The 13,527-nt window shown below is 37.2% G+C and overlaps 2 protein-coding genes across 6 annotated transcripts in view; both read right to left on the bottom strand.

Annotated features, from left to right (window-relative positions):
* Window positions 1-568: 568 nt before the first annotated feature.
* LOC106955968 (CD209 antigen-like protein E) lies at window positions 569-10,449 on the bottom strand. Of its 5 annotated transcripts, none has more exons than XM_015046480.1 (6): window positions 10,248-10,449; window positions 2,285-2,386; window positions 2,070-2,147; window positions 1,518-1,669; window positions 1,280-1,404; window positions 569-1,200 (listed from the first exon to the last, which is right to left on the bottom strand). In XM_015046480.1, exons 1-6 carry the CDS (start codon window positions 10,276-10,278, stop codon window positions 1,026-1,028), a joined length of 663 nt encoding a protein of 220 aa, XP_014901966.1. In that variant the 5' UTR covers window positions 10,279-10,449; the 3' UTR covers window positions 569-1,025. The 5 variants fall into 5 exon arrangements, with proteins under 5 accessions (XP_014901966.1, XP_014901958.1, XP_014901938.1 ...); XM_015046472.1 differs by lacking the exon at window positions 10,248-10,449 and adding an exon at window positions 4,418-4,471; XM_015046452.1 differs by lacking the exons at window positions 569-1,200; window positions 1,280-1,404; window positions 1,518-1,669; window positions 2,070-2,147; window positions 2,285-2,386 and adding exons at window positions 6,692-7,072; window positions 7,150-7,274; window positions 7,352-7,578; window positions 8,541-8,618; window positions 8,713-8,814.
* Window positions 10,450-12,195: 1,746 nt separating this feature from the next.
* The window catches only part of LOC106955986 (C-type lectin domain family 4 member E-like), an 11,052-nt gene continuing 9,720 nt past the window's right edge, over window positions 12,196-13,527 (bottom strand). The window contains exons 4-6 of the mRNA XM_015046502.1: window positions 13,114-13,265; window positions 12,892-13,016; window positions 12,196-12,816 (exon numbers count right to left, since the gene is read on the bottom strand). Coding sequence (XP_014901988.1) covers window positions 12,627-12,816; window positions 12,892-13,016; window positions 13,114-13,265 — 467 coding nt within the window. The 3' untranslated portion in view covers window positions 12,196-12,626. The remainder of the gene's footprint in view (window positions 12,817-12,891; window positions 13,017-13,113; window positions 13,266-13,527) is intronic.

Here is a 13,527-nt window from a genome sequence, read left to right as displayed (position 1 = left end):
CTTTAAATCATGAGTGTGTGTCTGGTTGTCTGTCCTGTGTCTCTGTGTCGTCCTGTGATGGACTGATGTCCTGTCCAGGGTGTCCCATCTCTCTCCACTAGATGGCGGTAGGTACCAGCCCCTATTACTCTGTAGTTATGAATGAATGAATGAATGAATGAATGAATGAATGAATGAATGAATGAATGAATGAATGAATGGATGGAAGAAGACATCATTGATGATGAACAGAAACCTGATGAAATGCTGAAACAGGAAGTAAGTTCATCTGAAATTACAATTATTAGCAAACAAAACAAATAAAACACATTTAATTCTCTTATATGCTGAAGTTTTTAATAAATTGTACAGAATTTACCAGATTATCAGCTCAAAAAGAAATAATAAAAATACTTTGAGTTAAAAACATCAAATGAAAACAGGAAGGTCAATAAACAAAAATGGTGGAACTTCATAAAATTATTTCCTTTGCATCAAGAACATGTTGCTTTTTAAAGGCTGTAGTTTCTATATTCCTGTTTTTTATTTAAAACAGTAAATACATTTTGAATATTTTTTCATTATTCATGTAAACAAACAGTAATACTTTAATCTCAAATGAACACATTTACCTCCAGAAAATGTTTTTCTGGTGGTAAATGTGCAGTCAGGTCTTAAACCACCAGTTAGATGTTCATCAGTTCGGCCAGATATCCTGCAGATGTATGAAACAGTAATACGTTAATCTGAATATTAATGCCTGAAACCGAGCTGAGAGCCTGTGATCGTTAAAGAACAGGAAGCCACTTCACAGATATGATGCTCTCTGATGCTGATATTAGTGAGCAGAAAACATGATGTAATTACCAAATGACCAGATCAAGGAAATAATAATACATTTAACAGGTGACTCTGGTGTTGGAGGCAATAAGAAACTAACAAGACAAAGAAATGCAATTTATAATATGTCAAATGTTTTGTGAAAATTAAACATTTCTGACATTATCAACGTAAAAACATCCTCAGATGGTTTTACATCCTGAAGTTCACACACCAGCTGCTGCTGTTTTCTCACAGATACTCTTCTGAGGATAATCACAGCCTCTGTCATACCAGCACTTCAGATCGTATCTGTCTTTCTGCCCCATCCTCACACAGTCCGCTCCAGGTAGATCATACACACCCAGGTCGTCTGGCTGGCCGTAACCCCAGAAACTCAAACTAAAGTGAACAGAATGAGCTTTTAAAACCAAGAATTGAATTCTTCAAACGGACCAAAGTATCTTCGCAGCAGACAAACCTTTCATCCAGAGGTGATCCGTCAACCCAGAGCCATTCATCTTCTTCCCCGGAGTCGGTCAGTCCGATCCAGAACTTATCCTCATCATCCTCCATCAAGAATCTCAGTCTGATCTCCAGGAACATCTGAGCAAAAGTTGATGAAAATGACTCTGTAAAAACTTTTCTGAGCTCAGATGAAGAAACTTGATGCTGAGATGAAACCAGAGAGAAGCTGAACCTGCAGCAGAGTTTCATACCTGCTCCTCTCTGCTGTCGATCTTCACCAGGTCTGATCCCAGATCAGTGCAGGAACGTCTGCTGTCAGTCCAGGAGGATTTACTGGTGGAGAAATAATAACAGTTTCCTCCATGTGGCTCCCATCCTGCTTCACACTTCAGACATGTCAGATCTTCAAAGACAAAGCCTTCAGTGAACCAGGAGGAATAAATCTCTGTAGATGTTTGTGTGGTTTGGAGACAGCAGGAGGCGTCTTCTGTCCTGCAGCTACAATCTAACTTCCTGTCTCTGTCAGTCCATCAATGTCTCTCTAACATCATTAGAGGACAGAAATCAGACAAAGATCAGATCACAAACATTTTGTGCTTTTTGCTGCTTGGTTATGTTGCTGAAGTTCAGAGAAATCATAAATCTTTTCTGAAATGAAGTCTGTTAAAAAAACTGACAGTTAGTTACTCAGTGTCTCGCTTTGTTGCCTGACTTAATTAAATTATAAATAATAAAGTAACATACAGCTGTGAATAATATTCAGCCTGAATCTGGTGGACACATGGAGACTCAGATCGTCTCACCTGAGAGATTTTTCCTCAGAGCTTCATTCTCCTCTTTCAGGGTCTGGATGGTTTGATTGGACTGGGCCTTATCAGCAGCTAGAGAAATAAAAAAGCAGTTTGCTCGGGTGAGATTACATCAGAATTATAAAGATGAAGCATTTAATTATTTTACTTATTCTGTTTGTGATTTGGCATAAAACATTCTGTAAAATAATAAATTAACAGAAACTTACCGAGAGAACAAATAACGATGAGAGCAGCAGCCAGCAGACCGACCAGAACCAGCAGAACTACTCCCCCTGCTGGCAGCTTGGAGGTTCTGCTGGGGTTTTCACCTGAGGAGCATTTAGAGCAGAACCGAATCAGAACCTGGAGACAGACTCAGAGAAACTATCAACCATAATCATTTATGGAGATGAACTGATCCACTTTTTTCACTTCTGATATCTGAAGTTTAGTATCGGGCGTTATCCATGTGATACAGAAAAACAGCTTTCTATTGACTTAAATAAATAAATAAATAAATAAATAAATAAATAAATAAATAAATAAATATAATCAACTGCAAATTTATCTTATAACTCTGCATCAGTACAGCACATTTAAATACACCAGCAGCTACTGAAACACATAAAAACGACTTTAATTTGTTCATTCATTGTAGATAGAGGAATAACAGCCTTTAAGATAGGAAACTGAAGCTGAGAAAAAAAACAGGTTGACTACAAAACTGTAACAAACGTTCGTTCAAATGGTTCAGAAACAGCATTTAGAAGTTCTAACATAATGTAAAATAAATGATAAGCATAACGTCACTCAGTGCACAAAGTGCAGAATTAAAATGGATAGATCTGCACTAATGGATCGGACTCATTGTCATGATTTATAATTTTTTTCAATGTCGAGACTGGTTCAGATATTAACATCAGACTGGTTCATCTCTAATCATTTAGATTATTTAACCTCTTCTGTAATTTTATGTGGAATTTAACTCAAAACTTGTGAACTGTTTTCCTTTCAGACGTTTCACATCAACACATTTCCATGAAGGCATCGCTCCTTCCTCGGTCCATTTCTGTCAAGTTCTTCCTCGTTAAAGGAAGAGTTTTGCTCCCTATCATCAGTCGCTGCTCTGTGGAAATCAGCAGGTCAAACTTTTCTCAGAGAAAAACCCAGGAGTTATTTTTTGTCCTGAAATAAACCTTTAAAGATGAACATGGCAAACCACAGCTGACCAACAGGAAACATGGCTCATTTCACTGCCTGGCTTTCATTTCCTATTTTTTCTTAATGGTAACATTATTTTCAGAAACTTTAAGCTTTATTTTCCCACTGATTCCTTCTTTTACCCTAAAAATCATAACTGGCTTAAAAACACATTTGCAGACATGATGAAAGCATTCTGGGGCGTCTGTGGTTCTTTGCGTTGACAGTCCTGTAGTCTGAAGGTTGCAGGTCCCTGCCAGGCACACAGCAGCCTGCATGTTGGTGTGTGAGTGTGAGTACAAACGCTTTGAGTTGTTGGTATGACTACAGAAATGCTTTATTAAAGTGCTAAACCAGTCTGCACAACCATGAATGGAGTGATGATGTAATAGCAGAAACATGAAAAAAACAAACCAGGAATGAGAAATGTTGAATCTTGGAAACATAAAGGATGCACACATTTAGATTTAGTGGACGGACCAGAATCTGTAAACTTTGACTGAGCCACAGACTGATCTTTCATCAAAGATGATCAGCAGCACATAGAGACCCCTTATACCTAATGTCTACATGTTTCAGGTACAACAAGAAATAAGATTAGCTACAGAGATGATATACAGCTCTACATTATGATGTCACCAGGTGACTCTGAACCATCAAAGTATTGATTACTGCAACAGAGTCTTCACAGTCTGCATAAAAACGATCAATCCTCCAGCTGCAGCTGATCCAGAAGGTTTCCTGTCAAAGCAGGAATCCCTGTTTGGAATATTCACCGACATGTTTGATGTGTGACTTTAATGGTGGCATTTGACAAAAAGTAATGTCTGTTACTGCTTTTTCAATTGGTGGCTGTATGATGCATTTAAACTTGATTGACTCTTATTAGGGTATAAAGAATATCCAGAGTATGTAAGAGTGTGCAGAACCGACACATTCGGCAGCACAGATGTCAGTTTATGATTTTAGTTTTTAAACCGACTCACCTGAAATGTGTGGGATGCAGACAGCACACCAGAAAACTGAAAACTTCAGCTCTTAATGTACAAGGCCAATGTTCAGCTGCACACAGAAAGTAAAGCTGAAGTTAAATATTGAATAAATTTACTGTAAGTTTAGATGAACAGCTGGAAACTTTGGCACAGTTAGATGGATCTCACCTCTTGAATTCAGTCTAGTGAATTTCATCTCAGCTTCAGGCATGTTGCTGCTGCTGGTCTGTAACAAGTTTAAAAAAACACATAAAACTCATAGAACAGCTAGTTCAAAAGAACAAAGTCTAGGATAAATAAAAAGTAATAGATATTTAAAGAATAAATTCTTGCATTTTTGCTATAACAATGGAACCAATAAATAAAAGGACGTCCTGAAACTAAAATACATCACATTTATTCTAGAAAAAGGTTAGCACCCTTTCTAAACCTAATAACCAAATTTCTCTCTGGTTACATTTGAAAATTCTTCCAAATTGTGAACTTGATTTAAACAGTCAAATGATTCAAACCTGCTGATTTCAGATTTATTATGGTAATAATGGACTCAGTGAAACACGTTAAAACAAAGCAGAAGGAAAAATAGCAACAGGATTTTGTTGCATCTGCATGAAGCATAAATAATTAAACCTCCAAAAAGAAAAATCCAAAAAAAGAATTAAAAGTTACATTTAAAATTAAGATGTTTTCTGATTAAGTTTTAATGAAAGTTTGTAATGTAAATAACAGAAAATCAAAAACAGCCATTTACTGGTAGCATCTCAGCATACAGAGTAAAATCCTCTAAGTTGTTCTGATAAAAATATGTTGATGTCGACTCACCTTCAGTCTCTTCTTTCCTCTCTAGATGTTTTGGAAAATGTGTCTCTTCTTTGTGTTTCACAACTTTCTAGTGAATAAAAAAATGTTCCTGGTTAAAGAGAATCCATGGTTTGCTTCCTCTTTTGTTTTAATTTAGATGTGAAAAAAATTGTTTTCTTTAGAAAAGCTGGTTTCACAAATCAGATCATTTCTGGTAGGAATTCATAAAGCTTTTTTTATTATTATTTTAAAACTAATTGCATTGTCTCTTTACTTTCTTTATAGAGATGGATTTTTAACATTTTCATTAACCAATGCTAACACATAAAATGTGGATTAAAGTTACAGATTTAATAGTAAAACACCATATTACTGATCCTCTGTATTTCTAGAATTCTCAATGAATGCAGTTGGACCAGACAAGCTTATTTTTGTAGCAACATTCATACACAAAGCAACCCAAAGGAAAGACAGAATCAGCACTGGCCGTACATCTGGGAAGGCGGGCAGAGAGATGTTGGAGTCGGGGATTCAAAAATGGTTTGAATTTCTTCTTTCTGCTGTTTTCTCCTGCTTTTCATCCACAAAGCCTCATTTCCTGCTCCTCTGTGATTTGGGGTCATAGTTCATAGTCACCAAACAGCTTTCAAAAAGTGAAAAAGTAAGATAAGAAATCTTTCCAGCTGCAATAGGATCCAGAATCAGACATGCAGTGCCTCAACCAGGAAATAGATGGCGCTGTTCTAGAACTAGAATTTCTCCATAAAAAGGGCAGAAACTAAAATACTTTCTTGACTCTGGTCCTGGGAAAACCAAGAAACAAGTTAGAAATATATTTTAGCCCAGTGTTTATGGAACAGAAGGAGATTTGAAAACCTTTTTTGTGATTGAAGAGCTGGTTCTGATCCATTTTCATGGTGTTTGGATTAGCTGCAGATGCCTGATTATTATTATTGTTTTAGTAAAGAACAGTAAAGACAGTGGTGCAGTAATGTAACCTGCTGCATTTAAAAGCATGCACCAGTTGTTCTGTGTTCTGTTTTGTCAGGACAGATTTAATTCTATCAGTGGATTTAAGATATTAAGTTGATTTAGTGACAGTCTTCCCGTTTCGGCACCAGAAATGATGTTTTCTGTCTGATCTTCGAACACACTGACTGGACCAGGACCACAGACAGACACACACCATGAAGTAGTCTGTCGTCACCATGAAAGGAGATTCTGTAGCAGTGCAAAATGTGTAATACAGTCAGTTTGTCCTACTTATGCAACAAAAATATTTTTTTTTCTTTCACTATTCATAGTTAATATGATCTGAGTTGCTTAAATAAGAGATTTTGAAGCTCATAAAACATAAATGTGAGAATTTTTTGCATATCAGATTCATGTCTGACTAAATTTGTTAATCTTCCTTATGAAGAGATGATAACTTGGTTTCATCTTCACTCCCTTTCCTCCAGTTTAAGCCTAAAATCATTTAATTTATTAATCCACTTTATTTCAGTTCATTTAGAGTTAAATTTCAGTTTCAAACATGTGAATGTGCTGCCCTCTTGTTTGTTCATCCATTCATCATCTCCCTGGTTCCTGTCTCCACCAGTCCATCATAGAGCATCAATAAACACACATTTCTGTGTTTTAGTTCTAGTTTTGTTTAATGTCATTTATTCTCGAAGAAAAACAAACAAAGAAATGTTTTCAGATTGAATTTGTCATTGCTCACCTGCAATGACAAATGTCTAAAGCAGAATTAGAAATGTTCAATGTGTTTCTAACCAGAGTGTGAAGCTGTTACAGATCAGATTAGTGAGAATTTAGGAGATTTAACCTGAAATCTAAACACAACCAGATGAACTGGTTCCTGCTGCTTTCTCACAGATGCTTTTCTGAGAAGCCAGGCAGGACTGATCATACCAACACTCCAGATCAGTCACATCATGGTTTCCCATCCTCACACAGTCCTCTCCATCTTTGTTCTTTTCGGTCCAGTTATCAGGCTCTGTACCAAACCAAAAGCTCAGTCTAAAGGTAAGAAACAGATCGACTTGGTTAAATCAAACAACTTTGTCTGTACAAGATCAGTGTTTGCATAATTAAACCTTTTATCAAGTGGAGATCCGTCCACCCACAACCAACTGCCTTCCTTCTTGGAGTCAGTCAGTCCGATCCAGAATTTGTCCTCGGGATGCAAGATTTTGGTTTTTAACTTTTCCACCAGGAATGTCTGAACAGGAGAAGATGTTGAAGATGACTGAGGCTGATGAAGATCAGCGAGAAGCTGAACCTGCAGCAGGTTCATACCTGCTCGTCTCTGCTGTCGACCTTCACCAGGTCTGATCCTCTGCATCTGCATTCCTGCCTGCTCTCCTCCCAGGATAGAGGCATTAAGTTGAAATAATAACAGTTTCCTTCATGGGCCTCCCAGTCTGCTCTGTTCTTCACACATGTGTCGTCTTTGAACCAGGACTTCACTGAGTCAGGTGGAGGAAATCCCCTCTGTCCTGCAGTTACGTTCTGACTTCCTGAGTCTGCAGGAATGGGAAGAAACAAAAACATAGCCTACTTGGTGGATGTGTTATTTCTGTTTTAAGAGAAAATTAAAAGGTCTTAATGTGCCACACACACCTGCAGCCTGCGGTTAGTAACTTCAAATGACCACAAGCTTGTTTTTATGAAAACAATTGCCAGTTTTGCCACATTTTGCTGCATCTGCATCTCCTAGAGCTTTCCTTTTCCTAAAGATGCAATGTGTAGCTTTTCTAAAAAAAGAAAAACTATGTTTTAAAATATTTGTTAAAATTATCATGATGTCGTAACTTCCCTCTATGGTCCTGCAGTGATCAGAACAAATACATCACTCTGTCAGAAACAACCAATCAGAATCAGCAGGAGGGTCTTAGTGCTATTAATCAACTTGCTGCTACCGTCCTCCATCGCTCTCTGCTGCTCCACAGCTCCCTCCTGACAGCTGGCCTGCCACAAACGCTAAGGCTCAGCATAGCCACCGATGACAGCAGATAAACGGTTTTCCTGGAACTTCTGTACGATTAGCAAATTTAGAAGCACATACACATGATTGATTGACAGTGCTAGAACCCTCCTCCTGGATTTGATTGGATGTTTTTGACCGGGAGAGGTGAATTTCTTCATACAGAAATAGCAGCAGTGGGAGAAGGAGCTTGATTTTTTCACAAACTGTCTCGTCTTAAACTGTCACAACAAATATGGAAAAAACAGATTTTATAAACATTACATACTGCAGCTTAAATTCTAACTTTCTCAACTTCATTGAGATATTGGAGTTAATGCAACAATTCAGAGAAAAATGGACCAACTGTGATTGGTCCATTTAGTGTTTTAAAATCAAACCTCTAATATTTAAACTAAAAAGATAGAAAATGTTGTATTTTCCTGCTACAAGGACAGTGAAACTACAACCTAAATAATAAAGCTTTCAGGTTTGATGTTGTGAAAACCTTGAGAGTCTCACCTGAGAGATTTTTCCTCAAAGCTTCATTCTCCTCTTTCAGGGTTTGGAAATGTTGACAGGTGTCTAACAAAACAAACGCTGATGAAAGAAAATCAGATTTAACTTCATCACTTCTAACTGGCATTCATCAAACAGGAAGTGGTTTAAAGAAGGATCATCAGGATGAACTCACAGAGTCTGTAGATGACGATGAGAGCAGCAGCCAGCAGACCGGCCAGAACCAGCAGAACTACTCTCTCTGCTGGCAGCTTGGAGGTTCTGCTTGGGTTTTCACCTGAGGAGCATTTAGAGCAGAACCGGGTCAGAACCTGGAGACAGACTCACAGAAAGTAACACCTCAACCTGACATCTAACCTGAACATCTTCCTCTTTATGAATGATTTATGTGTTATCATTGTCATTTTCTCCTTTATGGACAGAAACTGACTCAGACTGCAGCTTCTGTATCACAGTTTGTGATCATGTTACGTTTCCATGGAGATATCAGTCTTCGTTTTCTGTGCGACTAATTATAACAATCAGAGAAAGATGCATTTCTCATTTCTAGTGTTTGATTTCCTCATTTTCTGCAGTGATGTAGTTTTTATTTTAATTTTAAGCTCCTGGTTATGATCTCTGTTTTCCTCTAAGTCTTGAATTCTTCACACAGGATGAGATCAGGTTTCATCTTAAGTTTTCATCTATAATTAAAAACATGTTCAATAAAATAAAGACAGAACAAAAAGTTTGATCTCAGCTCTGCTGATCTAAAGATTCAGTTTGTGTTCGATCGTTGATTTTCTGATGAAGACCACTCAGCTTCTTCATCTCCTTCCTGCTGGTTTATCAGTAATTCATTGTTTTACCTTTGCAGCTCTGTGGGCGTCTCATCATGGAGACATCAACCTGGTGCAGAACCTCAGAAGAACTTCAGTGTGTTGCTATGCATGCCTGTGTGTGTGTGTGTGTGTGTGTGTGTGTGTGTGTGTGTGTGTGTGTGTGTGTGTGTGTGTGTGTGTGTGTGTGTGTGTGTGTTGGAGGCATGGAGGCTGCACTGACCATAAAAAAAGTGTCATGGTTTTGAGAACTGAGAGCTAGCCAACAGGAAACATCATCTACGTAGCAGTTTTTAGAACATGTGTCATTTCTTGGTGGTATTAATTGTTTTTGCCTCCATTTCCAATTTTATCTCAGATAACTTCCTCAACTTTAAAGTTTTAGAAATAGTTTCTGTGAACAAACAAACCAGGTCTTAAATATATTTCCAGTGGTGCTCAAAGTGGGTCCTGGACGGCCGGCATCCTGCGTGTTTTATTCTCTTCCTGGTGGTAACAACCTTTTCTCATTAGGCCTCTAACAGCCGTCATTTGATCCAGGTGTGTTAAACCAGGGAGAGAGATGAAACATGCAGGACCCACTTTGTGCTCCACTGGTTTAGACCAGCCATGATGGTTGCTGTCGGAGAAACTCATTGTGTTTATTCTTGGTCATCTTAATTTTTAATGTCTAAATCACCTTCACTAATCATTATTCACACCATTCAGTGGTTACAGTAAAAATGTTTCAGGCAGATCATTTAATATTTAACACTTAGAAAAGATTTTAACCTTTAGTTAGTAAAAGTTTGTTTTTGACTCTTTGTACTGAGGATGCAGCAGGACACAAGATGTATGATTTTACATTAAAATCATTTTATTTTAATCAGTTTATGACCATAGCAGTTCCTACCCGTTGTGTTTCCTTGTCGTCGGCTCATCATGTCGGCGACTCAGTTTGTCCAAATTCCTGAACCAGATTCGTGAATCAAACCTTTTGGTTCAGGTGAAGCTCTGTTTCTACTTTAAAGTGGATGTAAAGACTCGTTTTAAACGCGTCGTTGCTCCTCTGCTGACTGGACCAGAAAGATGCTCTGCAGTTCCTGAATCACAGATCTGAATAAACTTTAACAGAAACAAGGAGGAGCTTTCTCTTCAGCTCTCTGGTTTGGTGGTTTGCAGCGTTTCCTCAAAGCAGGTTACTGGTCGAATAAAAAGTTTTCTTTCTCTGTAGTTTCTCATATTATTATATTTTAGCTGGAAGTTCAAAAAGCTTCAGAATTAAACATGAATGTTTGGTTATTTGAGGACTTGTGTGTTTTTCTGATCATGTTGTTGCTCCTGTAATTGTTCCATTGGGTTTCTCTCCTGATGCCCTTTTCCCACTGGCTCTACTTCAGCAGCCCATCGGCTCTGAATCATCGGTTATAGTATCTACTGTGGCTTTATTCTCTTAGTTTGATAGATTTTACCTCACAAACTGGATTCATGTTTCTCCTTCTCAAGTCTCTTTTTTATTGTTTATGTTGTATCTTGCTTCTTGTTTTATTTTTTAGTTACTTTTTCCCTGTAAAGGATTTGATTAACTTGTTTCTAATCAGCTCACCTGCAGCTTCTCCTCTCAATACTGTAATTGACTCTGACAACACAAATAATAAAAATATACATTTTTATTTACTAAAGCCACCGGCAGGACACGCCCTCAATCCACAGAGTAGAAAGTGCTGCCCTCTAGTGGTGCACTGCAAACAGCCCCGTCTACAACAACAGTGCTTTAAATCATGAGGTGATTTAAAAAAAATGTTATTTCCTTCTATTTACTGGAAATAACATATTTAATATATTTTGTTTGAAAACTAAATATTTAGTTCCAAAGTAAATATTTATTTTCCAAGCTAAATATTTAAGTTGGACAGAAATATTCAGCTTTCTAACTACATTTTTAGATTACTAGTTAAATATTTAGCTAAGACGTGAATTTGTTTGCGGTTAAGCGGAAGTGGGCTATTAAAATAAAAGCTGGGTTTTGTGGGTTTTGGGTCTTGCATCATGTTGCAAGATAAATACTTAGGTTGTAAATTAAATGAAATAGATTTGAACTATTTATAAATGTATAAATAACATGGTAAAAAATATGGCTAAAAATGTACAGTCATTTCTGTTTTGTCTAACAAAGAAATGGGTTAAATAACAGAAATTATTTACTGTGTAACTTTACAAATAACATTGCATAAAGAATCAACAGTTTATTAAATTTAAATACTGAGACACGTGGTCAGTAAACTGGAATAAATTCAGTTAAATTCGTCTAAAGGCACAAGACAAATGTATTTAATTTATGAACATGAAAATAGATATTAGATAAACTTCAGACATTCAGTTTTTAATGGCAATCAGTAATTAAAATGCAGATAATCAATAGGTGGATAACTGGAGGAATCACTGCAAAGAAGAAAACAGTAATAATAAAACATCTTTATTTGTTAAGACGGGATGAACCCACTGGCACGGAACAGGAACCAGACTGGAAACCAGTCAGAGCATCAGGTCAGCAGACTCAGCTGAAACCAGAGGAGCTTCAGACTGAGGGAGAGGACACTGCATGGCCACTAGGGGGCAGGATGTACACTGTAAAAACTGCTACCTCAATCATAAAACATTAGTTTGCCTTGACAAAAATCAACTAAATAAATTGGGCAAATCCAAAGTAAAAGCAACATCAGCATCTGAAACCAAAGTTATTTATTTAAAGGAAGTTTTGACATAAAAACTTATTTCTACAAACTATTTTTATAATTATTTACGGGTAGAAACTTCCACAAAAGTGTGGTAACTTTTCAAAGTTTGAGAAACACTGAAGATATTTTTTTAAACATTTATTAAATTTTTACCACGTAACAATTATAAATAAACTTTGCATCAAATATGAGCAAAAGTTATAAAAGTTCTCCAAATAATTTATTTCAAAGTCTTTGTTGTTTTTTTAGTCATATTGACCAAAAACGTATTTTACTGGACAAAATGTGGAACAAGTTAAGAGAAATTCCTGATCATAATCAAATATTTACAAGTTACATAGTTTTATATTTTTTCAAAGGATATTCTACATTTAACCAAAATATTAATATGACAGCAAATCAAGCAAGAATATGTTTGAATGTTGAAAGTTTAATGATAATTTCAACATGTCTGAAAGTAAATTTAACATTTTAAACACAATATCTTGATAAAAGCAGCATCACTGCAGCTTCCTGAAGCTGAACTCAGATCAGTTCACAGACTGAACTGATCTTCAGACACAAACACATGAACTCAGTCCAGCTGTTTTCTCACAGATGCTTTTGTGAGGAAAATTACAGGATATATCAAACCAGGACTTCAGGCCTTGAGCTTCTATTTTCCTCCCCATCCTTGCACAGTCAGCTGAGTCTGCACCATCTTTACTTGCGTTGTCAGGTTCTCCATCCTTCCAGAACGTCAAACTTGGAGCACAGCAGGAAGAAAATATCAGGTAAATGTTACATAACACCATTTAAACACTTTCTCATTATTCAGACCTTTTATCCTGAGGTGATCCGTCCACCCAGAACCATTTTCCTTCTTCCTTTAAGTCTGTCAGTCCAATCCAGAACATGTCCTCATCGTCCTTCATCAAGACTCTCAGTCTTTCTAACAGGAACATCTGAATAGGAGAAGTTAATGAAAATGACACTGAGATGAAGAATCATTATGCTGAGATGAAACCAGAGAGAAGCTGAACCTGCAGCAGAGTTTCATACCTGCTCCTCTCTGCTGTCGATCTTCACCAGGTCTGATCCCAGATCAGTGCAGGAACGTCTGCTGTCAGTCCAGGAGGATTTACTGGTGGAGAAATAATAACAGTTTCCTCCATGTTGCTCCCATCCTGCTTCACACTTCAGACATGTCAGATCTTCAAAGACAAAACCTTCAATGAACCAGGAGGAATAAATCTCTGTAGATGTTTGTGTGGTTTGGAGACAGCAGGAGGCGTCTTCTGTCCTGCAGCTACAATCTAACTTCCTGTCTCTGTCAGTCCATCAATGTCTCTCTAACATCATTAGAGGACAGAAATGAGACAAAGATCAGATCATGGACTTACTTTTTCCTGCAAGAAATGTAGTTGTTGAAGTTGGACTTCCAGCTTTTCGAAAAAAGGGAAAGAAAAAAGAAGT

This window comes from Poecilia latipinna, unplaced genomic scaffold (assembly GCF_001443285.1).
Source record: "Poecilia latipinna isolate Pla-1442-1.1 unplaced genomic scaffold, P_latipinna-1.0 Scaffold39, whole genome shotgun sequence".
Lineage (NCBI taxonomy): Eukaryota > Metazoa > Chordata > Actinopteri > Cyprinodontiformes > Poeciliidae > Poecilia > Poecilia latipinna.
Note: the sequence above shows the minus strand (reverse complement) of the source record. Positions and strands in the feature narration are given on the sequence as shown.